This window comes from Mobula hypostoma (assembly GCF_963921235.1).
Source record: "Mobula hypostoma chromosome X1 unlocalized genomic scaffold, sMobHyp1.1 SUPER_X1_unloc_3, whole genome shotgun sequence".
Taxonomy (NCBI): Eukaryota; Metazoa; Chordata; class Chondrichthyes; order Myliobatiformes; family Myliobatidae; genus Mobula; species Mobula hypostoma.
In genome coordinates this window covers 35,434-61,965 of record NW_026948167.1, presented here as the reverse complement: position 1 = coordinate 61,965, position 26,532 = coordinate 35,434, and the positions used below count along the sequence as shown (strand labels likewise).

Genomic DNA, 26,532 nt, shown 5'->3' with positions numbered 1-26,532 from the left:
TTCTCGCCCCTTCTTCCTCCCCTCCCTCTCCTTCTTCCCTCCTTCTCCCTCTCTACCCCACCCTCACTCTGCAAATCCTCTCCACAACCACTCTCCTACTTCTCCCCTTCACTCCCTTCCCCCTTCTGCCCCCGCTCTTCCATTCCTTCCTTCCTCTCTTCTCCCCACCCCCCCTCTACACCCTCTTCCCACTCCACCTCTATCAGACTCCGCCCCTTTCCAATTTCTTTTCTCTCCCCATCTGCTCTATCCCACCTACCCTCCAACTCCCCACCTTCCACTCCCTTCCTCCTATGAGTTCTCCCCTTCTCCTGCCTGCCTTCCCTCTTTCTCTCTGCTTCCCCTCTGCCCTTGTTCCATCCCCCTCTCCCACCCTATCCCCCCTCTGGCCCACACAGCATTAAAATCCCAGCGCACAGATATTGGGAAGGAAGAGAGGTACAGAGGAGAGACTTCCTCCCTTGTTCGGCCCTATTTGCGTCCAGTCAGTCCCACTGTCTCCTTTCTCTCCCCCTTCCCCCACCCCGGTTTTCTGACTGTCCATCCTCTCTCTCCTCTCTACCTTTCTCCATATCATACCACATCTCGCATCCCCACAGCCTCCCGCTACCGACGAGCTAAAAGCTCTTTCCTTGCCGGCGGCAGTGGACGGCCACACATGATCTCTCCCAATTCATCCTTGGAATTAAGCATACTCAAAGATACATTTGACATGAAATAAAAGAAAATAACACTGTCATCAGCATTCGTAAATATGGACCATAACTTGTCCAGCCTAGTCTATACTCGGTCTACTTTCCTCGCTGTGTCAGTAAAGCAGCTAGCATACTAAAAAGACCCTACCCACCCCGGACATTCTGTCTTCTCCTACCTTCCATCGGTCAGAAAATACACAAGCCTTAAAACACGAACCACCAGGTTTGTACACCTCCGACCCCAGTGTTATCAGACTATTAAACGGTTCCCTATTGCGATAAGATGGATTTCTGACCTCACAATCTACCTTGTTGTGGTCTTGTGTCTTAATGTCTACCTGCACTATACTTTCTCTGTAACTGTGACACTTTATTCTGCATCCTGTTATTGTTTGACTTTGTTCTACCTCAATACACTGTGTAATGATTCGATCTGTATGAACAGTATGCAAGACAAGTTTTTCACTGTATCTTGGTATATGTGACAGGAATAAACCCCTCCCCACCTTCTTATTCTGACTTCTCATCTTTTTTTTTCTCCAGTTTTGATGAAGGATCTCGGCCCGAATAGCCGGCAGTTTACTCTTTTCCACAGATGCTGCCTAGCCTGCTGAGTTCCTCCAGGACTTTGTGTGTGACACTCTAATTGCAATGGTTATTTAAGGATATTCAAGAATTAGTGAAAGTCCAACTGATTGCAATGGGACGAAGAAGAACAGCTGCGGATTGTTTCCCCAGAAACCCTATCTCTATGCGTTTCTCTCTGAGATTTTGGAATCAAGAACTACAGGGCATGGGTTAAGGTGAGGGAGGAGATATTTAAGAGGAGCTTGTGGGCCAACCTCTTTACACAAAGGGTTAACCTATATAGAACGAGCTGCCGGAGGAGGTGGTCGCGGCAGGTACAATAGTAGCATTTAAAAGTAAGACCAGTGAGTCTTACTTCATGTGGTGGGCAAGTTGTTGGAGAAGATCCTGAGAGACAGGATTTATGAGCATTTGGAGAGACATAATCTGATTAGGGATAGTCAGCATGGCTTTGTCAAGGGCAAGTCATGACTTATGAACCTGATTGAATTTTTTGAGGATGTAACAAAACACATTGATAGAGGTTGAGCAGTTGATGTAATGTATATGGATTTCAGTAAGGTATTTGATAAGGTTCTCCGTGCGAGGTTCTTTGAGAAAGTAAGGAGGCATGGGATCCAATGAGACATTGCTTTGTGGATCCAGAATTGGCTTGCCCACAGAAGGCAAAGGATGGTTGTAGATGGGTCATATTCTGCATGGAGGGTCGGTGACCAGTGGTGTGCCTCAGGGATCTGTTCTGGGACCCCTACTCTTTGTGATTTTTATAAATGACCTTGATGAAGAAGTATAAAGGTGGGTTAGTAAGTTTGCTGATGAACAAAGGTTGGAGGTGTTGTGGATAGTGTGGAGGGCTGTCAGAGGTTACAGTGGGACAGTGATAGGATGCAGAACTGGCCTGAGAATTGGCAGATGGAGTTCCACCCAGGTAAGTGTGAAGTGGTTCACCTCGGTAGGTCAAGTTTGAAGACAGAATATAATATCAATGGTACGACTCTTGGCAGTGTGGAGGATCAGAGAGGTCTTGGGATCCATGTCCATAGGACACTCAAAGCTGCTGCACAGGTTGACAGTGTTGTTAAGAAGGCGTATGGTGTGTTGGCCTTCATCAACCATGGGATTGAGTTCAGGAGCTGTGAGGTAATATTACAGCTATATAAAACCTTAGTTAGACCTCACTTGGAGTACTGTGTTCAGTTCTGGTCACCTCACGACAGGAAGGATGTGGATACTATAGAGAGAGTGCAAAGGAGATTTACAAGGATGTTGCCTGGATCGGAGGGTGTACCCTATGAGAACTTGGCCTTTTCTCCTTGGAGCAATGGAGTATGAGAGGTGACCTGATAGAGGTGTATATAAGATGATGAGAGGCATTGATCGTGTGGATAGTCAGAGGCTTTTTCCCAGGGCTGAAATGACTAACACGAGGAGAGCTGAGCAAAATACACATTAAGATACAAATATTAGGCGTACTATCGTGAAAGCGAATGATATAAGCATTGATTTAAAATACGGATAGACATATTCAAATAAATACATAGTTATGTTATTCGTATGCAGCATTGCACATGAGAGAGATACAGAAAAAGACGGGCAATATTTTGTATATTTTAAAAAAAGTGATTCGCTCTGTTAATTAAAAATCAGCGATACATCACTAAATCGCCCCCCCCACCAAACCAAAAACACGCCATTTACGCTAATATCAGCGAAACGAGATTAACTATTTGTCCTAAATGCACATGACAGATGAACATTAGGAAACGAGTTAAGTTTTACCGGTCGACACCAGTTCCATAAACAAAACGATCCACCAAACTAATACATATATATAAAACTTGCTGTTTTACGCTTTGGTCTTTTACTTAAAATTATTCTCATGTAGAAACAAAACACGTTGCTGCGCACAACTTCAGCCTGCGTATTTACACACATATCCGCATTTTTATTGCAAATATAATTATTCAGCATCCCGTTATTACTTTTCCCGTGTACTACCTCGCAAACGAATTACACCTCACTAATCACAGCTCCCCTGAATACATATTTTAAATTAACTTATTAGAAAACGAGTTTAGATTCACAGGACAGGGAGAATAATGGGATGCAGACATTTTTTTTTGGAAAAAGTAAACTACTGGCAGAATTTCAAAGCTCATTATTCATCCCCATCTGTAAATGTAGATTTTAAATTAACTTAATATTGAATAGGTTAAGTTTCACAAAAAAGACACACAAAATCACAAAAATTTGTGTCTTTCCTTTTGAAAACAAAAACACTCAAATAAAAAAAATAATTTCACCTCACTAATTCCCCCCCTCCCATCGCAACCTTGAATAAATGTTTCACATTAACTTGTTGGAAATCGAGTTATAATTCACAGGACAGGGGCAATATAGGGGTATGGATATTTACACTTTTCTTCTTTGGAAAAGATAAACTATTCACAGAGTTACACGTTTCCAAAAAAAAATTCATCTCAGTATCCACAACACCACTCCAAATGCATGTTTTTCATTACTTTATTCGTTAACGAGTTACATTTCACAGCAAAGAGACACATAGGGGCACAGCCATTTATATATACAGCATTTTCCTTTTGAAAAAAAGTTATCTTCTCAGAAGATTAAAAAGTCAATTTCACCTCATCATATAGGTATGAACTATAAGGATACGGTTACTTATATATTTTGGGGGAAAATTAAACTATCCACAGAATTTTAAAGCTCACCCATCACCCCCACCCCGTAGATACACATTTTAAATGAACTTACTTGTAAACTGATTGAGAACCAGAGACACAGAGAAACACGGATACTTAAGTGTTTTCTTTTGAAAAATGTTAATATACTCAGATTTAAAGAAAAGTTAATTTTACCCCACTAACCCAGGAGTACAGATGTTTAGATAATAAAATAATTTACTGAAACTTTCAAAAACATATTTTCACCGCGTTAATTAGCCCCTTATTGTGACGCATTCAGTTTTTTAATAGAAAAGTCAATTTCACCACATTAATCTCATCACCATCACCCTGAATACATTTCTAAATTAGCATATTAGTACAAGAGTTGTGATTCACAGATCAGAGGCAATATAAGAATACAGATGTTTTTTTCTTTCGAAAACAACTTACAGAATTTAAAAACTAAATCTCTTTCACCTCACTAACCACAATCATCCATTACGAGTGCACTTTTTAAATTAACTTACTCTAAATGAGTTACAATTCACGCGACAGAGACATACAAACACAGACAATTTCATATATATATATATACTTTTGAAAATATGAACAAACCCAAAATTAAAGAATAAAGTCAATTTCACCCGACTAACCACCTCCAACCGCTCTCTGAATGCATATTCTAAATTAATTTGTTAGTACACGGATTAAGATTCACAGGACAGGGTCGATACAAGGGTACCAATATTTTGCTCCTTTATGAACAAAACAGCTTACTGAGATTTTTAAAGTCAATTTCATCCCATTAATTACCCCATATCCCGATTTTACACTTTAAAATAAGTTATTAATACACGAGGTGTGATTAACAGAATACAGACAATATAATGGCACCGAAGTTCATGCTTTTTTTGAGGGGAAAAAGACATTTCGCAAAATTATTAAAAAACAAATCAATTTCACCTCATTATAAGCAGCCCCCACTCCAAATGTACGTTTTACATTAACGTATTCATAAACGAGTTACAACTCACAGGACAGAGACACAGAAAAACAGATATTTGTAAACTTTTTTTACCCCTTGAAAATAAGCCATTATTCCCAGAATTTAAAAAATAAAGTCAATTTTAGCTGACTAGCCATCCCCATCCTCACCGTCACACATTAATTTGTTAGTACACAAATTAAGATTCACATCAGAGGGACAAAATAGGAGTACATATATGTATATACAGTATTTTCCTCTTTTGGGAAACTTCAATCCAGATAAACGGGTCAATATTCACAGGAAAAAAAATATTCCCAGGAGTATAAAAGAGTCAGCTTGTCTAATCGCAGCCCCCGCTCTAAACGCATCTTTTAAACTAATTTATTAGTAAACAAGTTTCAATTTACAGGACAGAGTCACATCGGAACACAGACACTGTATATATTTTTTCTTTAAAAAAGCATACCCGGAATTTTTAAAAATCTGTTTCACCACAGTTATCTTCTTCTACATAACAGAATTATGATTCGCCGGACAGGAACACACAAAAGTACAGTTATTTATGTAGATTTTCTTTTGGAAAGGTTAAACTACCCAAAGAATTTTATAAAAGGAGCCAGCTTCACTACATTAATCACCCCGACTCTGAATACATATTTAAAATTATTAGTAAACCAGTTAAGATTCAGAGGACGGGAACGCTATGTGGGTACTGATTTATACACGCAAACACGAGAAAATCTGCAGATGCTGGAAATTCAAGCAACACACACAAAATGCTGGTGAATGCAGCAGGCCAGGCAGCATCTCTAGGAAGAGGTATAGTCGACGTTTCGGGCCGAGACCCTTCGTCAGGACTAATGGAAAAAAGAGATAGTAAGAGATTTGAAAGTGGGAGGGGGAGGGGGAGACCCGAAATTATAGAAGACAGGAGGGGGAGGGATGAACTCTCCTCTACTGTCGAGATGAAGCCACAGTCATGTTGGAGGAACAACACCGTCTGGCTAGCCTCCAATCTGATGGCATGAACATTGATATCTCTAACTTCCGTTAATGCCCTTCCTCCCGTTCTTACCCCATCCCTTATCTATCTATCTATCTATCTATCTATTTATTTATTTATTCTCCCTCTTTCCCTCTCACAGTAACTCCTTGCCTGTTCTCCATCTTCCTCTGGTGCTTCCCCCCCCCCCCCCACTTTCTTTCTCCCTAGGCCTCCTGTTCCATGATCCTCCCCCTTTTCCAGCCTGGTATCCCTTTTGCCAATCACCTGTCCAGCTCTTGGCTCCATCCCTCCCCCTCCTGTTTTCTCCTATCATTTCGGGTCTCCCCTTCCCTCTCCCACTTTCAAATTTCTTACTATCTCTTTTTTTTCAGTTAGTCCTGACGAAGGGTCTCGGCCCGAAACGTCGGCTGTACCTCTTCCTATAGATGCTGCCTGGCCTGCTGCGTTCACCAGCATTTTGTGTGTGTTGACTGATTTATACATTGTTTTCTTTCGGAAAAATTAAATTACTCACAAAATGCACTTGGCTTCATTAACAATATTCCTACTCCAGAACCATGTTTTTAACTTATAGCAAAATTACAACGCACTTGTGAAGGACTTTAGTAGAGCGCACAGTCGTGAAGCGAAATTAGACATAAACGAAGTTGAGTTGTGTCTCTTCTAAGGTCTCCCCTTCTCACGCTATCCGACACACTCTGGGTGCGATCGGATGAAGTCCGTTGGTTTACCTTCCGCCAGGGACATCGAAATGTCCGCGAACAACGTTAATTTTCTCAAAGGAATCAAAAAAATGTCTTGACCATGGTTAGACCGCCTACTGCAGATACCAGGCGGTCAGGAAAGCAACTAATAGGTCACGTGTAGGCGGCGGTTTGGAGCCGGGATAGTCTCCACACCCCTGAAAAGATTGCAGGTTATTAAAAAAATAACATCGATTACCACCTGCTTCACATTTTCATAGAACAAAGAACAGTACAGCCTAGTACCGGCTCTTCGGCCCACGATGTTGTGCTGATCTTTTAACCTACACCACGACCAGTCTAGCCCTTTCCCCCTACATAACCCACCATTTTTCTATCATCCATGTGCCAATCTAAGAGCTTATTTAATGCTACATATGATTGTTGAATTTCTTACGTGATTCCTCCACCCGTAAAACTGCCTTATGGTATTACACAGCGCGCACACACAAACGTATATAAACATCCGCTCCTCCACACGCACACACACACACACACACACACACACACACACACACGCACACACACGCACTCAGACCCGCGTACCCACGCACTCATGTTTACACCAATACCTTCTCAAACAAATGCCTACTGTCCCAAATGCAACCGCCATCTTTATCTCTCTCTTTCACACACACACACACACACACACACACACACGAGCATAAGTCCTGATGAAGGATGTCCCGGCCGGAAACATTGGCTGTTTATTCCTCCCCATAGATGCTGCCTGACCTGCTGAGTTCCTCCAGCGTTTCTGGATTTTCAACATCTGCGGAATCTCATACGTACATAAACACCCTCCAGTTAAACGCACACACTGAAATCGTGAACGTACAGATTCGTATTTACACACATATCTTCCCACACAAAATACCCTCATTGCATAAACGTTTAACAACGTACAACCCAACTAAATCTCACCCATGTACACAAAACTCTCTACCCACATGGACACACACACACAAAACAATCTTACATACAGGCACAGAATCACTTCCATAAAACAATCACACACACAAAAACACCACACGTACACAAAAATGCTATTACACACACATGCTGTCATATGTAAAACACCTTCCACACACAAACGCAGCACAACACATGCAAAGAAATCCCATTTACACCCCCACACATATGTACACACAATAAATACCTTCCACACGCGCAGTTTAGAGGGAACAGTGTACACACACTTGCACACATACATAAAACAGCTTTCACACAAATACATTCCACATACAAACAAAACGATGTACACAGAATTCACAACTACACACACCTCCCACCACTGTTCCCTCTAAGCTGCGCAGGTGCGCGGCCGTTCAGTAACTGAGATTCTCCCGTTCACGTAACCTTTGTACCGCGCAGCTGGAATTTTCTTTGATATCTATGTTAATATAATTGTGAAATACCCTGTAATCAATTATGTGGTAATGAATATAATACATACATTTTCCAAATAATAAACCTAACAGAACATTATTTTGAAACATTATAGAGTTCAATTTATTTACATTGTCAACGTTTAAAGTTACAACATTTACAAATTGTAACAATAAACACAGAATAGAAGTCAGTAGCTCATTGTTAATAGCTGCTGGTCTGCTGAACGCCAACACTATCTCGTCAAACCATTTTCTTTTTGCTATTGTGCTTGTCGCTCTAACATAAATCCGTAAACTGAAGTGAAAGGGTGATCTAATGAAATTAAAACTTATCTTTTATCTGGATGCGAAATTAATCTCGATAGTGTTTACAGACAATGGCCTTGTATTAAAAAGGTTGAGAAAATGTTCATGAAACGTGAAAGATTTTCTTCGTTAAACTGCATTTCATTATACGCTTCAATTAATAAATGAAATCTAAAGAATGTGATTTTTCAATTTTCATTCTGAATATTCATAGTTTTCAGGCCGTGTTAAAATTTCCTGCTCAGAGTAATGGTTGGTCTGCACAGCTATATATATAAAAGAGAGTAAGAAAGCTTAATCTCTCTCTCCTCTCTCTCTCTCTCTCTCTCTCTCTCTCTCTCTCTCTCTCTCTCTCTCTCTCTCTCTCTCTCTCTCTCTCTATCTCTCTCTGTCTCACACAGACAGACACACACACACAGTCACACACACCCCGCAAGTTACTCAAAAACCCACTCATCTACTCGGTCCGCACACACTAGTCCCATGTACTTGTCCCAGGGTAAAGATCAATAAAACTTTTAAACTCCCGCAGTGTGTAAAAGGGTAATGGGGAGGTAGTGGGAAGCAAGCGTTTGCCCACTCTTTATCGCTCTGCCCTCAAAAAAAGGGCATAATTTGCCTGCAAAGACCCTCTGTTACAGGTATTATAAAAAGAAGCGGCGGGCATTTTTGCAATTTTCCGACACTTGCCCTGCCTCGGACGGACTAACGTGCATGCGAGAGAGTAAAACAGTTGAGGGATTTGGTGGGGTTGGAGGAAAAAGATTTAATTCCTCTCATACCTCCACTGTAAATTCCGATGGCACCTAATCTAACCTCTACCACATTCGGTTAACGCCGATTCAGACGAGAAGCTGATTTAAGCAAATTGGGCTCAACGTCGTCAGAGGAACCCACTCCTTCACACATTGGTTTTGACCTGCGTGCGAATTTGCACGGTGACTGCATATGCATGCCCGTCGGGCGGAGGCGTTTAAACATTTACACACACGGTCTCCCACGCATGATCACGCGTGCGGATACACGGGCACATCCTGTGCAGTCACACGCGGAAATCAGCATTAGCACGTTTGTACGCAACAAAAACATTTATATAAACTAAATATACATTCACACGCATATTTACACATAGCATTCATTTACACACAGCTAAACACACTTACGTCCTTACACTAAATTACACGCAACACAAACGTTTGCACACACTGATATACAAAATAAATCACATAAATTTATAAGAACTGTGATATGCTCTCACACACACGTATTTATAGAAAACTAAAACACTTTCTTTAGTGTTTTATACACAACTAAAGCACGCAGATGTTGACATATGCACACATATGCAACTAAACTATACACATTTTCACACGCAAACTAAAGCACACGCATGTTCACATCCAGTATTATATAAAACTGAAACGAATACATTCACGCACATTTATACAAGGCTAAACTCATTCAGTCTACAACACACATAATATTAATATAAATATGCTTATACACACACTTAAACATTCAACTCAGTTTCACACACATTTACAGCATATTCAATACACACTGATGCGCAGAATTAAACATAGAAAACCTACAGCACAATATAGGCCTTTCGGCCCACAATGCTGTGCTGAACATGTACTTACTTTAGAAATTACCTAGAGTTACCCATAGTCCTCTGTTTTTCTAAGCTCCATGTACCTGTCCAGGAATCTCTTAAAAGACCCTATCATATCCACCTCCACCACCGTCACCGGCAGCCCATTCCACACACTCACCACTCTCTGCATAAAAAAACTTACCTCTGACATCCCCTCTGTACCTACTTCCAAGCATCTTAAAACTGTGTCCCCTTGTGTTAGCTATTTTAGCCCTGGGAAAAAGCCTCTGACTATCTACACGATCAATGCCTCTCATCATCTTATACACCTCTATCAGGTCACCTCTCATCCTCCGTCGCTCCAAAGAGAAAAGGCCAAGTTCACTCAACCTATTCTCATAAGGCATGCTCCCCAATCCAGGCAACATCCTCGTAAATCTCCTCTACACCCTTTCTATAGTTTCCACATCCTTCCTGTAGTGAGGCGACCAGAACTGAGCACAGTACTCCAAGTGGGGTCTGACCAGGGTCCTATATAGCTGCAACATTACTTCTCCGCTCCTAAACTCAATCCCACGGTTGATGAAGGCCAATGCACGGTATGGTTTTTTAAAGACAGAGTCAACCTGCGCCGCAGCTTTGTGTGTCCTATGGACTCGGACCCCCAGATCCCTCTGATCCTCCACACTGCCAAGAGTCTTACCATTAATACTATATTCTGATACGTTAAAGACAAATTAAAGACACGTTTATACAGGACTATATACACGTTATACCGAACCAGTATACACATTTTACTCAATTACATATACACAAATTACCCAAATATATATACAATTTACCCAACTAAACACACACATACACATACTTGCTTGTCCGCTCTCGGGCACCGTTAAATACGTGCACTCACTTAACTCACTTACACCCACATATTCAAATCTCTCCTCTTACGGAACTGGGCAGATTGTCGTGGTGATTAGAATGGAAAGAAGAAGGTTGTGTTTTGGGGAGGAGGATGGAACCTACGCAAAGGAGACAGGACTGTGACTGATGAATGTCTTTAATGTATTTTTTTTGCGCGTGAGTGGTTCCTTACAACAGCCCCACCTCACTCCTTACTCCCACACCACCGCCACCTCAAACAAAGAAAATCCCTCCGCTTTAAGAAGAACGAACCTCTTGGGAACTAGTAGAGACTCAGTGCTTGGTCACGGAGGAGTAATCGTTTCTTCTTCATCCGCCGGTTCTGGAACCAGATTTTCACCTGCTGGTCGGTGAGGACCAGTCGGTCGGAGAGCTCCCTGCGCCGCTGCCGCGTGATAAACTCATTCACCATAAACTCCCCCTCCAGCTCCGCGATCTGGCTTTTGGAGTATGGTTTCCGCTTTTTCCTTGATCGGGAATGGAGGTGATACCAGGACGTTGCTTTCAGGATGAGTAGAAAAGGAGAGAGGGAGAGCGAAAGAGGAAGAGAAAGGAGGGGGAGAGAAAGTCAGCAACGTTAGCTAAACAAATATTTCAGAAGTCAACTATTGCACGGTCCCTACACTCCTCCCTGCCACTGTGACCCCCTCTGGCCCTACACCCCTCTCTTCCTCAGTGGCCCCCTCTGGTCCTATATCCACCCCCCCCCGCCTTTGTGTCTCCCCCTTCGGACCTACACCTTCCCTCCCCTACACCCCTTCCTGTTTCTGTAACCACCCTCCTCCTCTGCACCCCCATCTCTGTGACCCTCTCCCTCTCCTACATCCTCTTTCCGCCTCTGTGCTCCTCCGATTCCAGCCTATTTACCAGTTCCCATCTTCCTGCCGGAAGTGGCCCAGCCCTTGAGCTCTGGACCCCACCCTTCCCCTTCCCTCGCCTCTTCTGAGTCTAGAGACACTAGAAGTATCATTTAACTTCCGAAATGCTGACCGCTGAACTTGGCCAAAGGTTTCGAATCAGAACCATCTAATCCCAGATCCGCCTTCTGTGCGTAATAAATTCGAAAAGATGCTGACGAATATGAAAACATAAGAGGGAATGCGAACAGTGGCGTTGTGCGTGGGTACCTGTGTCTGTCTGTGCCTGTGTGTAACTATGTGGGAATCTGTCTCTCTGTGTATCTGTGAGGGTGCGTGTCTGTGTCTGTGTGTGTGTCTCTGGTGTCTCTGTGTCTGCACGTTCTCTTCCTCTGTGTTTTTCCGGCTTCGGGTGCTCCAGGTTCTTCTCAAGTCGCGCGGAGTCGGTGGGAGGGTGGTGGTGATGATGGGGTGGGGGTGGAATGTTTGGGGTGGTTGATATGTGCGAGGGGTCGCAGGACGAGGTCGAAGCCTGAATATATACTCACCCGAATCGGCGAACGTTTCCCGCGGGGCGAGCGGCGAGCAGCCGCCAGGTTCACCAACGGAGTTCAGAAAAGTGGAGGCGGATTCGGTTCCCAGCGCGGGACAGCCCTCTGGCGTGTCGGCGGCGGTATTTGTAGAGGCCGGGAGCTGGAACTTGGTGGGTCCGGAGGCCGCCTTTTGAGCAACTCCCCCATGGTAAAAGTTCTTGGCCGGCGGTTCAGAGTGGACACAGGTCCGGCTGTAGGCGGGCTCCACTGGAGCCGGCGCCCCGTTTGGGTAACTCTGCGAGTAGGCGCTCGCCGCCGGCTCCGACGGAGCCCAGGGCAGAGCGCAGACGGCTTCTCGCCGCGGGTAGGTCAGCGGCGGCAGAGAGCCGGAGCCGCGGAAACCGGGCAGGTAGAAGTGGTCCCCGGTGTGGAGGTTGAGAAGCGGTCCCACGAAGCCGGGGCTGAGTGCGGCATCATCTCCCATCCCGGTGACCGGCTCCTGACTCTCTCCACCACCTCAGAAGATTCGAGTGAAACGTAGTTAAACCTGGGGATGGGGGTGCGGATCTGATTGGCCGGGGAGGGGCTGTCACGTGGAAGCCACCTGGGTATTTTTTAGGACGGGCCGCGACTCTCTCCTGCCCTCCCCTCGCCAGATATTAACTCTCTCTTCTCTCCCTTCCTTGATAAGTCTCGATTCCCAACGCCAGACCGCAGCTGACAGCCACGACGCACTTGGGCGTACTGCGCGCAGTTTTGGTCATGTATCTGACGGGAAGGATGTCACTAAGCTGGAGAGGGTGTGAGAGTTTTACATCAAGGAAACATAGACTTCGGCCCAGCTCGACTGTGCCGACCTCGTGGGCCAACGAGCTAGTCCCATCTACCAGCGTATGGTCCGCAGCTAACTAAACCTCTCCTATCCATGTACTTATTTAGATGGCTTTTAAATGTTGCTGATATACCCGCCTCAGATAGTATTTGGGACACCTACTTCGAAATACGCACCATCTTCTGCATGAAAAAAACTGCCGCTGATGTCCCTTTCAAATCTCTCCCCTCTTTTCTTAAACAAACAAACTATTTTAAAAAGAGGATCTTTTTTTGGTCAGGTATTATGTGGACTGTTTTTTTCCCGCGGTGTCACCTCGTGTGTCTGCTTTTTCCTTGGTTGGTTTACCCTTTAGAAACATAGAAACATAGAAAATAGGTGCAGGAGTAGGCCATTCGGCCCTTCGAGCCTGCACCGCCATTTATTATGATCATGGCTGATCATCCAACTCAGAACCCAGCCTTCCCTCCATACCCCCTGACCCCTGTAGCCACAAGGGCCATATCTAACTTCCTTTTAAACATAGCTAATGAACTGGCCTCAACAGTTTGCTGTGGCAGAGAATTCCACAGATTCACCACTCTCTGTGTGAAGAAGTTTTTCCTAACCTCGGTCCTAAAAGGCTTCCCCTCTATCCTCAAACTGTGACCCCTCGTTCTAGACCTCCCCAACATCGGGAACAATCTTCCTGCATCTAGCCTGTCCAATCTCTTTTATTCTAATTCTTTGTCTTTGCAGTAGATCTGGTTTTTCACTTTGTTTTGCAGGCGTCTCATTTGGGATCATGGGATTGTTAACTTTGTTTGTATCACTTGTGCTCGGGATAATTTAATTAACGCGGTTATGTCAATGTTCGAAATTACTACGTGGTCAAGGGTCTATTTCAGTCGGGGGCGGGGGGAAATTGCCAATCCCTCTTTGTTGGGAAGCTTCAGATCGAGTTTTTCTGTGTATCAGGAATCAGGAATGATATCAGTTCGTCAAGATCTATACAGTTTGTCTGAGCTCATGTTAGTTCTTTCTTGTTAATTTCTGTAGTAAATCTTTAGTTTTATTTTAATTGACGAAGTCTCTGTGATTCATGTACTTGAGTTCGTTAGTGATCCTCACACTGCCCTCTTGTTTTTAGCACGCCCCTCTCTGGGAAATGGACTGTTTTTTCACGTTGTCTATGCCCCTCATGACCTTATACACTTCTATCAGGTCACCCCTCAATCTCCTACATTCTGGAGAATAAACCCCTCATCAACACAACCTCTCCTTGTAACTCAAGTCCTTATCCAGGCAAGGTCCTGGTAAATCTTGGACAAGTCCACGGATGGATTAGGGTAGCGGGCCAAAGGCGGACAAACCGGACTGGCTCATGTAGACACCTTGGCTGATATGGACAAGTTGGGCTGAAGGGTTTGTTTCTGTACTGTGTAGCTCTATAACTCCCAATTTCTCCATCTTATCCACGCGCACTCACCCTATCTCTACTTGTGTGCGAGATTCATCGGGATAATTCCTGGGAGGAGAGCGTTGTCCCAACAGGAAAGGTGGGGGAGTTTGGCTCTGTATCGCTTGGGAGTTCAGAAGAACGAGGGTACCCTTTTTCAGATATTTCAAACCCCGAGGGTACGTGACTGGAGGTTGTGTGGACGTTTACACCAGTGGGAGGATCTCGAACGAGGGGACACGTTTACAAGCTTGGGAGTTGCGTGCGGTCAGTTAATATTGTGTGGGGTCTTCGTCTCTCAGAGGGAGGAGAATCTCTGCCCTCTATTGATGATGGAATTGGATAGATATTGGGAAGTTCGAAGGATTGGGGGTAGTGTGGGGAAGAGGGACGGAACAGGAAATGAGGCCTGGGACAAGTCATCAGTGATCATATTGAATCTCTGGTATTCTCTGCACTAGAAGTTGGAGCATTATCAACATAATTATGTTTCCGTTGGCCATCAACTATTTTTATCGATGCACCACAGAAAGCATCCAATCCGGATGCAGAACGGCTTGGTATGGCAGCTGCTCTGCCCGTGACCGCAAGAAACCTGCAGAGAATTGTGGACACAGCTCAGTTGTTCCTACTGTTATTTTCTGGTGTTCTTTCTCTACAAACACCGCCCCCTCCGGCCTCTTCCACCCCATCTCTCTCCATACTCTTCTCTTTTTACTAAGCCTTCCCTCAAAACACTTTACGGATATGGTCAAGATGAGGTAACATTACCCCTTCTCTTCTTCCCTTACCTTTCTCCCCGCCGGTTCCTTCCTCTTCAAATCACTTTCTCACAGCCTACCCACCTCCCCGTCGTTTTTCCATCCTGTCCCGTTCAGTCTGTCCGATTTTCTCTTCCCCGTCTCATTCTTTCTGTTGCCGAAATTCTGCTCCTATACCGTATGGGTTATTTTCTCCATTCCTCTTACACTCTTCCGCCCCCCACCTTATTAACAGCTCCATTTATCTCCCTCTCCCTTCTTTGCCCTCTCTCTGTCTGTCTCTCCCATTCTTTTCCCCTCTTTCCCCCTCTCTCTCGCTTTAAACAACAGTAGCGCCTTCTCCTCTTGAACGCATCACTTTTTAATAAAGTGTCCATTCGTTCTCATTGGCAATTCACCCGAACTCTCAAGCTAAGTAACTGCACTATAGGGCAAATCCGGGAATTTGAATGCAATATTGTGAATTTAATCAAAGGTCTTTGAACACAATTAATATCCAATTAATCAGTTAACTAGAGCGAGATTATCGCAATTCCAGCGAGTCTCTTTTAATTCCAGCATCCCCTATATAGTCACGTATTCACGCACAGGTATACTCCATTATTCGATAAAAGCAAAACTAAAATAAATTTTTAAAAGTTCATCCATCGATGCATTTTGGGAATTATTCACAATATCACCGTATAGCCTCGATTTGGCAACGCAATCATTTACCTGACAGAAGCGACAGAGAATTAATAATCCCCACTCGTTTTTAGTTATCCGGGCCTCACGAGATAAGGCAGGGCAACGCAGGCTACGAGAGAGAAAACAGAGCAAAGATGGAGGAAGGAGGTGTGTGTGTGTGTGTGTGTGTGTGTGTGTGTGTGAGAGAGAGAGAGAGAGAGAGAGAGAGAGAAAGTGTTGTAGGAGTGGCGATGCCGTTTTATTTCACTCCCTTCTGATCAATGTACTGTAACAGTCGCTATTATTCTTAATTCCGATATTCTGCCCCGGCAGGAGGTACAGAAGCCTGAATTCCCACATCACCAGGTTCAGGAACAGCTACTTCCCTCAACCATTCGGTTCCTGAACCAACCAGCACAACCCTGATCAACACTGTGACCACTTCGTACTACAATGGACTATTTAGGTACTAATTATTTCTTTCTCGTAAAAATTGTGTGTAAATTCTGATTATTTTCTATTTTTCTCTATATTGTTTCCTGTGCAATCTATTATTTCACTCTACGATCAGAGATATTGGATCCAAATGGTCTGCATATATAAAATAAAGCGTGTTATATTTAAATATTCTACTGTATGTACATTTATACATCGCATCTAAATTTTCTACAATAGATGCAGTGACATAAATATGTTACATCGATGTATTCTATGTGCAACATTATATAAAATTAATACAATATATTTAATATTCAATATTATAAGCCATAATATAAAATACATTATTTATGTATCCTACACAAAACTTAAAGCTACCGGTATATTTTTGAATAAACGAGTTATATAAAACTAATTTTTGATGAATACATAGACGAAATTAACATGAGTATATGAACTAGATAATCTGTCCTATATATCGTATTCAACATACAGTATAAGCCACTTTATATTCCTGTTACGCATTCATTATGGGTATATTCTACAACGATTTTTTTGTTTATATAGTCCACAGTGTAACCTACTGTATATACTTTACCCAGCTTACTTCTGCTTTATGCTTTCCACGTATTAGTATTCAGGCATCGATAAATATTCAACATTCACACTGGGAATATCAAACCCGAACATTTAATGCAAAGTTATTATCGGTAAGTGTTCAATGATAAATAAATGCGACGTTGCATAGTTTACCTTGAATTAGACTGCATACCCTACGATTAATATACTGAATGTGAAAACACAATACAGTATATCTATTTTGCATATCATGTAATATACTTGTATCACAGTATATAGTGTATAAAATTTAGATATCTATATCTAATTCAAGAAAATGTCATATTATAGAATATATAGATGTTATAAATCTTATATTGCTCTGTATATTCTGCAATATTTAGATCTAATATATCTAATTACATAACGTTAAATATTGTGGTATATTTAAATAGAATACTTTATTGAAACGGATATAAAGAGCAATTAGATACAATATACTTTATACCACGTAGCATATTGTGGAATAATACATTTTAAATATCCATATGTTGAAGAACGCTGAGATATAATTTATCTATGTTATATAACGTTAGTTTTAGAGGAACAGTTGGATACAATAGATCTAATACATAGCTTTACATTGTAATTTTATCACGAACTATACAATGCAGACCTTCGACAATGTTTTGATATAATATATATCTAAAAGTGTGTTTTCTGGGACACATTCATTCCACCTTATATATTCTATGAAGAATTGCATTCTGTGCCCAACCATTTAGAGATAACTTGCTGTTATATGGATTTTTCAACCATATACAATACTTTTCCGCTAAACGTTCTACAATATATATCCTACCATATATGCTACATTTTAATATCTACATATTTAAAAATATATCCCACTTATCAATTAACTTGTGCTTACGTATGGGATACTTAGTAAAACGTAAGGGTTATACGTGTTATAGAAAAAATTGCAGAACAAAAGATTGTCAAAAATATGATGTATTTTCACAGTTACTCGGTCCCAAACAGAAAATGATGATCGCATATTAAGGATTTCCTTCCTTCATTCCAACACTGCATCGACATTACTATGTCGCGACTCGAAAGAAACAGCTTGGCATTTTGAAGCGAAGAACCAGTCTACACGCGTGTGAAATATTCGGCGTAATTATAATCTCGGGACGATTTAGTAATTAAATAACGAGTAATGCCAAAATATATCGTTTTAGCATCGATTAGGAAACCCCGGATACCGATCGAAGATCCCCATTATTTCATTGATACTTCATTTCTAACTTATCATTATATATTAAGTGTATAGTTATTTTGTGATGAAGCCTCACCTTCTGGAAAATAGAGATTAGTTTTTCTTTTCAATAATCACTGTAAAAGCCAATTTTCCAAAACAATTTTTTCCCCTCTGCAATCAGGTTTCTAGACGGTCAGTAAACCCACGAACACTGCCTGGTTGTTCCTTTCGTTTGCACTATTTGTTAATTATTGTAATTTATCGTATATGTATGCATTTGCACTACACTACTGCCATTTCACGTCATATGAGGGAGTGATAATAAACCTGATTCTGGTTCTGACATGAACTCTTGAAAATAGAACCTTGAGGATCGTAGCAGAGTCGAAATAAAATCAATTCCTCCAAACTACACCGAACAAACCGGATTTAGATTTTTTTTTGATCCTGGTGGATCTCACATTGCCTGCTTTGCGTCCGCTCGTGCGTTCTGTTACCCAGTGAATTTATGCATGGTCTGTCTGTCTGTCTGTCTGTCTAGGTCCGCCTGCCAGTCCCGACTGTCTCTCAAATCATGTACGTTGGGAATGTTTCCGTCTGTACCTACTTGCACTTGTGCCCGTGTGTATTTGGTATTTTTGAGTTCGTAGTGTCTGTATATCTGTGCAGGCGCACGTGCTCACGTGTGTATGTTTGTAGTTGTGTGTGTACTTGTAATTGTGTGCGCGTATTTATAATTGCCTCGCTTCTTGTAATTTTGAGTCCGTCCGTGTGTAAAATTGTGTATGTCTCCCCAGATTTATGGGCGTTTGTCAGTAAGCACCCGTAGGTGTGCACGCGCGCGCGCGCACGTGTGTGTGTGTGTGTCTGTCCATGGATTTGCTAATATTTTCTTCTCTCCGGATTTACAGTAAACCCACGGCATTTTCCAGCAAGACTAACTGCTTTGTTTGTAAATCTACATCCGACTGTGACAAATTTTGGCCCTCTTCGACCCGCCTCCAAACTAGACCTTAAACAACCCCCTACCTCTGTCCTCCCCCTTTCCTTTTGCTCCCCTTCCCACTCCATGCCTCCGCCGACCACGAAGAAAACTTTGTTTCGCAAAGCGGGGCGAGTGATTTGCACCAAAGTGCGCCGCAGAGAGAAAACTCCTTCACTTACCGAAAATACGAATCTCTCTTTCCTCTTAAAACTTCAAGGCAGTTATTTTTAAAAAATGAAACACGACCTTCCTCGTCTGCGAGGAGGTAACCGTCCGGTTTAAGATACACTTATATGAGGTAGAACGGGTCTAATATTTTCTATAGGTTGCTTCCGCCTGCACGTCGTGTTTTTCTTTGTAGAAAAGACCGATTTTCTAATTTTAATTTAGGTTCTCTGCAATGCGCGAGCAATCTTCCCCCTAACTCTCCGACCGCAACTTGTGTCACCTATGCTAATATACCCCGGTGTCCCGTATTCTGACTCTCTGTGCGGTAGAGCGGCACTGGATGTTTTTAATTAACGGAGAATTAACTTGAAAGATGTGTGTGTGTGTGTCAGTGTGGTGTGTGTGTGTGTGTGTGTGTGTGTGTGTGTGAGAGAGAGAGAGAGAGAGAGAGAGAGACAGGGGAAGGGGATGTCCAGAGAGTGAGCAAGTTGCAGACACAGTGACACAGCGGGAAGCGAAGGGCTCTTTTAGTTCTGGGGGTGGGTCGTCGGCAGGATGTTCCTGGAGTGTTCGGTTACTGTGATGGGACAGGGAAGGGACTGGTCAGATCAAGGTCATTATCGTCTGTGAAGCCTTTTCAAACCCGGGCGTAAAACGACAAGACAAAGAGAAGGGCGGGAGGTGGGACGAGTGATAAAGAGTGGGATCTAATCTCGGGAAGGAGGCGCTGTGGGAATAGACGCTGCCTCATTAAATGGTTTACAATTAAAAGAAGGTCAATGTGCCGTTTGTATCTATATGTGTGTTTGATTGTGTGTGTATGTATGTGTGCATGTATGTTTGTGTGTGAGTGAGTGTGTGTGTGTGTGTGTGTGTGTGTCAGTGTGGTGTGTGTGTCTACAGTGTGTTCGTGTGTGTGCTGTGTGTATTTCTGTCTCTTGTGTATCTGTGTGTGTGTGTGTGTGTGTGTGTGTGTGTGTGTGTGTGTGGTGTGTATGTGTGTGCGGTCTGTGTATGTGTGTCTGTTGTGTGTCTGTGTGGCATGTTTCTGTCTGTCTGGCTGTGTTTTCCCATGTGTCTGTGTGTGTGTGTATGGTGCGTGTCTATATGACTGTAGTGTGTGGTATCTGTGCTGTGTGTGTCTGTGTCTACGTGTGTTTGTGCTTGAGTGTGTGTGTGTCTGTGTATGTATGTGTATGTGTGGTGTTTATGTTTCTGCACGCGTGTGTGTCTGAGTGTGTGTGAGTATGTACATCTGTGTGTCTCTGTGTGTGTACGAGTGTGGGTGTGGGTGTCTGGTGTGTGTGTCTATGTGTGTCGTGGTGGTGTGTGCCTGCCTATGTGGTGTGTATGTGTCTGTGTGTAGTGTGAATGTGTGTTTCTCTCTGTGTGGTGTGTGTGTGTGTGTGTGTGTGTGTGTGTGTGTGGTGTGTCTGTCTGTAGTATGTCTGTGTGTCTGTGGTGTATGCGTGTGTGTGTGACACAGTTCATGTGTGTATGTATGTTTGTGTGTGTGTGTGGTGTGTGTGTGTGTGTGTATGTGTGTATGTGTGCGTCTGCATGTGCTCTGTGTGTGTATCTGTCTGTTGGCGTGTGTTTGTGTATGTATGCATGTATGTTATGTGATGTGTGTGATGTCTGTGTCTGTCCGTCATGTTGTGTATGTGTGTGTGTGTGTGTGTCTGTCTGTCTGTCTTAATGTAGTGTGTAGTGTCTGTGATGTGTGTGTCTGTGTCTGCGTGTGTTTGAGTTTTTGTGTGTGCGCGTTTGTGTATGTTTGTGTGTGTGTGGTGCGTGTGTGCACGTGAGTGTGTGCAATCTGTATGTGTGAGAGAGAGTGCGTATGAGTCTGTAAATGTGTATGTTTCTCCGTGTGTATGTGTGTGTGTGTGTGTGTGTCTGTGTATGTGTGTGTGTGCATGATTGTGTGCTGTGTGTGTGTGTGAGTGTGTATGCTGTGTGTTTGTGAGTGTGTCTCTGTTGGCGCATGTATTGTGTGTCTGTGTCTGTGTGTGTATCTGTATGTGTGTGCGAGTATGTATGTGTGTGTGCTGTGTCTGTGTATGTCAGTGTGGTGCATATGTGTCTGCAGTGTGTGTATGTGTGTGATGTCTGTGTATGTCTGTAGTGCGGGTGTGTATGTCTGGGGAGTGTATGTGTGGCGTATGTGTGTGTCTGCTTTCTGTGGTGTGTGTTGTTTGTGGTCTGTGTCTGTGGTGTGTGGTGTTTGTGGAATGTTTTTGCGTCTGTGTGTGTATATATCTTTGTGTGTGCGCGAGTATGTATGTGTGTGGTGTGTGCGTGTGTGTGTGTGTGTGTGTGTGTGTCAGTGCACTGCGTATCTGTCTGTGGGGGGTGTGTGTGTGTGTCTGTGTGTGTGTGTGTGTTGTGACTGATGTGTGTGTATGTCCGTAGTTTGTGTGTGTCTCTGTGTCTGTGTATATTACTGACCATCTATAATGTGTTTTTGTGTGTGTCTGTGTTTATGGTATGTATGTGTGGTGTGGGTCGGCTTTCTGTGGTATGTATGGTGTGCCTGTGTGTGTGTATGTGTGCGTGTGCGCACGCATATGTGTGTGTGTGTGTGGGGGGTGTGGCATGATTCTGACTCTGTGTGTGTGTGTGTGTGTGTGTGTGTGTGTGTGTGTGTGGTGCGATGTGTGTGTGTGTCTGTAGTGCGTAGGTGTGTCTGTGTCTGTGTGTATTTCTGTCCATCTGTGGTGTGTATGTGTAGGTGTGTGTGTCTGGGGAGTGTATGTGTGGCGTGTGTGTGTCTGGTGTTTGTGGTGTGTGTGTGTGTGTGTGTGTGTGTGTGTGTGTATGTTTGTGTGTGTGCTTCTGTGCCTGTGTGTGTATATATTTTCTGCTGTGTCTGGGGAATGTATGTGTGGCGTGTGTGTGTCTGGTGTTTGTTGTGTATTGTGCGTGTGTGGTGTGTGTATATGTATGTGTGCCATGCGTATGTGTCTATCTGTGTTGTGGTGTGTGTGTGTGTATGTGTGTGTGTTTGTGTGCTGGGTTTCCCTGTCCAGGAGTCTCTCGTCCTGTCCAAGCCACGTCCAAGCCTAGACCCGGGTTCCGGTTCCGAGTCCCAACCAAGACCCAGGTTCTGGGTCCTTGTCCAGGCTCTGGTTCCGGAGTCTCGTGTCACTAGTCCAGGCTCCTTCTTCCTAGTTCCTTGTCCCGGTTCCGTGTTTCTTGTCTATGACCCAGTCCAGGTCCTGCATCCTAGGCTCGTCCCAGAGCCTGTGTCAATGTCCAGTGTCCTTTCTTCCCGAGTTCCCTTGCTTTCTTGACACTCTGAGTCCTGATCCTAGTACTTCAGTGTCTCTGTCTTGCATTTGGGTCTGCTCCCAGTGTCGCCGTTATGACAGGGAAAGATTTAAAAGGGACCTGAGCGGCAACTTTTTCACACAGTGATGAGTCTATGGAAGATGCTGCCAAAGGAAGTGGTTGAGGCAGATACAATACATTTAAAAGCACTTGGATAGCCATGGAGGGGAGGGGCTTGGAGGGATATGGGCCATATGCAGAAATTTGGCGTGAAAACCAGGTGGTGGACTTGGTTTTAAAAACGCAAACACGAGGAAATCTGCAGATGCTGGAATTTCAACCAACGCACAAAGTTGCTGGTGAACACAGCAGGCCAGGCAGCATCTATAGGAAGAGGTACAGTCGACGTTTCGGGCCGAGACCCCTCGTCAGGGCTAACTGTTAGTTCTGACGAAGGGTCTCTACCCGAAACGTCGACTGCACCTCGTCCTATAGATGCTGCCTGGCCTGCTGTGTTCCACCAGCATCTTATGTGTGTTGGTGGACTTGGTTGTCAAAGGCTATCTGAGAGCACGCCATTGGGAGCATTCAATAGTTCGTGTGAGCTTGTCCCCATTACCACTCCCGGTTGTGACAAGCTTACGGAACCCAATGTTATTGGCTCCAATAACATTTGCAAAAATAAAATTATTATATACCGTAGATTTATATATAATTTAGTATTGACTAGTGTCACATGGCTTTACAAAATACAGTTACATTATGATACTGTGAAGAACAATATATCATTGCTAAACATTTATAATAGTAGTGTGTACACAATATGACATTATTCAATAGTCCTGGCCTCATGATCCTACACATTATTGTCTGCCTGCACTGCGATTTCGCTATAACTGTTAAACTCCATTGTTTAACTGTTATCGTTTTCCCATGTACTCCCACAAAGCGCTGCTATGAATTTTTCTCTATGATTTTTCACTGTACCTCGGTACGTGTGACAATAAACTAATTTACTAATTTATCAGTTGATATTACTGGACAAGAAATAAGACAATATAAACTTATAAATAATGTGAGATTTCCAAGAGTCCACTAGAAGTGTTATATTTTATGCATCGCCAAGTATAAAATGAAGATTTTAGTTGAGTTTACTATATAACATGACACAATATACCATACCTCGTACAATACAAAAATAATAAAAACAATATATTTATACAACGTACATTATTTTGAATTATTTTATTCAATGCGAAATACAAATCAAGAAAATGATTTGTATGATTATGAAAATGATTATGTACAAAGTTGTACATAATAATAAAACATTGCTAAATGTAACATCAACAATATAATTTTATAGGTGACCTTACATGCTATAAAACGAATGCAACGACAACAAATACGGGATAGTGTTCCATAAACAATATGAAATATTATTTATTTATTTGCTTGTTTGTTTATGTATGTATGTATTTGTTTATTTATTTACTTATCGAGATACTTGGGTGGTAGGATGGAGATATTTCTCCATCAAAGGAGGTGTAAGGAGCTCCTTTCCTCCACTAGCCTGCAGGTCACCCTTGCACAAGGTGCAGCATCTGCTTAGCACCCCCCCCCCCACCACCACACCCCACCCTCGATCAGAGCCACGTGAAGCCATGGGAGCATGTGGTGGATGGTGGTATGAGGAACGAGTGTTGATCACAAGTCCTGGTTATGCTACCACTGACGCCAGGCAGACAATCTCTGAAAAGTATTGATAATAACTGTGGTCACCCGTCTTGTAAAGAAAGTGGTAGGAAGAAGGCAATGACAAACCACGTCCGAAGAAAAAAATTGCCAAGAACGATCATGGCCAAAGACCATTATCGCTCACGTCATACGATGTGTGTGTGTGTGTGTGTGTGAGAGAGAGAGAGAGAGAGAGAGGAGATGGTAGAGGGAGAGAGATACGGGACGGAGCTAATCCATGTGCATGTTCAATTATATTGTGAATGGCTTGGATGTGCATGAGGACTGCTGGGTGCTCCCTTGAATTCCCTTTCCTTCTGAGAGCAATTTGGACGGTGCAGGGTAGATACATCCCAAAGAAGATGAAGTATTCTAAAGGCAGTGTGATGCAGCTGTGGCTGACAAGGGACGTCAAAGCTAACATAAAAGCAAAATAGAGCAAGATTGGTGAGAAGTTAGAAGCTTGGGAAGCTTTTAAAAACCAACAGAAGGCAACTAAAAGAGCCACAAGGAGCGAAAAGATTAAATATGAAGGAAAGCTAGCCAATAATATCAAAGAGTATACCAAAAGTTTTTTTCAGAGTAAGCGGCTTTTGAGAAGATACCACACCTGAGGCTACTTAGCAAGCTAAGAGTCCATTGTACTGCAGGAAAGATACTATCATCGAGAGAATTGGCTGATTGGCAGGAGGCAAAGAGTGGGAATAAAAGGAGACTTTCTGATTGGCTGCCGATGACTAGTGGTCTTCCACAGGGGTCGGTATTGGGGCCATTTCTTCTTACACTGTAAGTCAACGATTTGGATGACAGAATTGATGGCTTTGTGGCCAAGTCTACGGACGAAATGCCGATAGGTGGAGGGGCACATAGTGTTGAGGAAGCAGGGCGGCTGCGGAAGGACTTAGACAGATTAGAATGGACAAAGAAGTGGCAGATGGAATAAATTCTCGGGAAATGTACGGTCATGCACTTTGGTAGAAGAAATGAAAGCATAGAATATTATCTAAACGGGGAATTTAAAAAAAAAACTGAGTTGAAAAGGGGAATTGGGAGATCTAAAAGTTACCTAAAAGTTCACTTGCAGCTTAAGTCGGTGGTGAGGAAGGCAAAAGCAATGTTGGCATTCACTTAGTGAGGTCTAGAATATAAAAGCAATGATGTAATACTGAGACTTTATAAGGCACGGGTGAGGCCCCACTTGAAGTATTTGAGTAGTTTCGGGCCCCTTATCTAAGAAAGAATGTGCTGACATTGGAAAGGGTTCAAAGGAGGTTCACAGAAACGATTCCAGGATTGAAAGGCTTTATCATATGAGAAGTGTTTGATGCCTCTGCGCCTGTACTTGCTGGAATTTAGAAGAATGAGGGATGACCTTATTGAAACCTAACGAATATCGAAAGGACTCAATAAAGTGGATGTGAAGGGGATGTTTCCAACAGTGGGGGAGTCTTGGACGAGAGGGCACAACCTCAGAATGGAGGGACATTCATTTAGAACGGAGATGAGAAGGACTGTTTTTAGCCAGAGGGTGGTGAATCTGTGGAATTCGTTGCCACGGGCGGCTGTGGAGGTCAGGTCACTGGGTGTATTTAAAGCGGAGAGATTCTTGGTAAGTCAGGACATGATAGGTTACAGGGAGAAAGCAGGAGAATGGGGTTGAGAGGGAAATTGATCAGCTGTGGTCAGTTGGCGGAGCAGACTCGATGGGCCGAATGACCTAATTCTGCTCCAATGTTTCGTGGTCTTGTGGTCGTATGGTAGTACCAGGCTGAAAACACACTGTAATCAGACTCTTGAACAGACCTCGTACGATAAGATGGCCTTAGAATCTACCTCGTTACGGTCTTGCACTTTATTCTTCACCTGCACAGCACTTCCTATGTAGCTATTAGACATTTTCCCCAGCATTATTATTGATTTACTTATTCTAGCTCAATGTACTGTGTAATGATTTGATCTGTATAAACATTTTGCAAGACAATTTTTTCACTGCAGATATGACAATAATAAACCAATAACCAATAACCCAATAGCGAGTACATATTTGAATATCTGTGTTGATTCTGATGTACATAGCAAAGCCGCGGTAACTTTTGGTTA

General features: G+C 43.0%; 1 protein-coding gene across 1 annotated transcript; it reads right to left on the bottom strand.

Moving 5' to 3' along the window:
- Positions 1 to 11,187: 11,187 nt before the first annotated feature.
- Positions 11,188 to 12,799, bottom strand: LOC134341399 (homeobox protein Hox-C12-like). Its single transcript, XM_063039264.1, has 2 exons — positions 12,331 to 12,799; positions 11,188 to 11,426 (listed from the first exon to the last, which is right to left on the bottom strand). The coding sequence occupies exons 1-2, from the start codon at positions 12,797 to 12,799 to the stop codon at positions 11,188 to 11,190; spliced, it is 708 nt and encodes a 235-aa protein (XP_062895334.1).
- Positions 12,800 to 26,532: the final 13,733 nt, after the last annotated feature.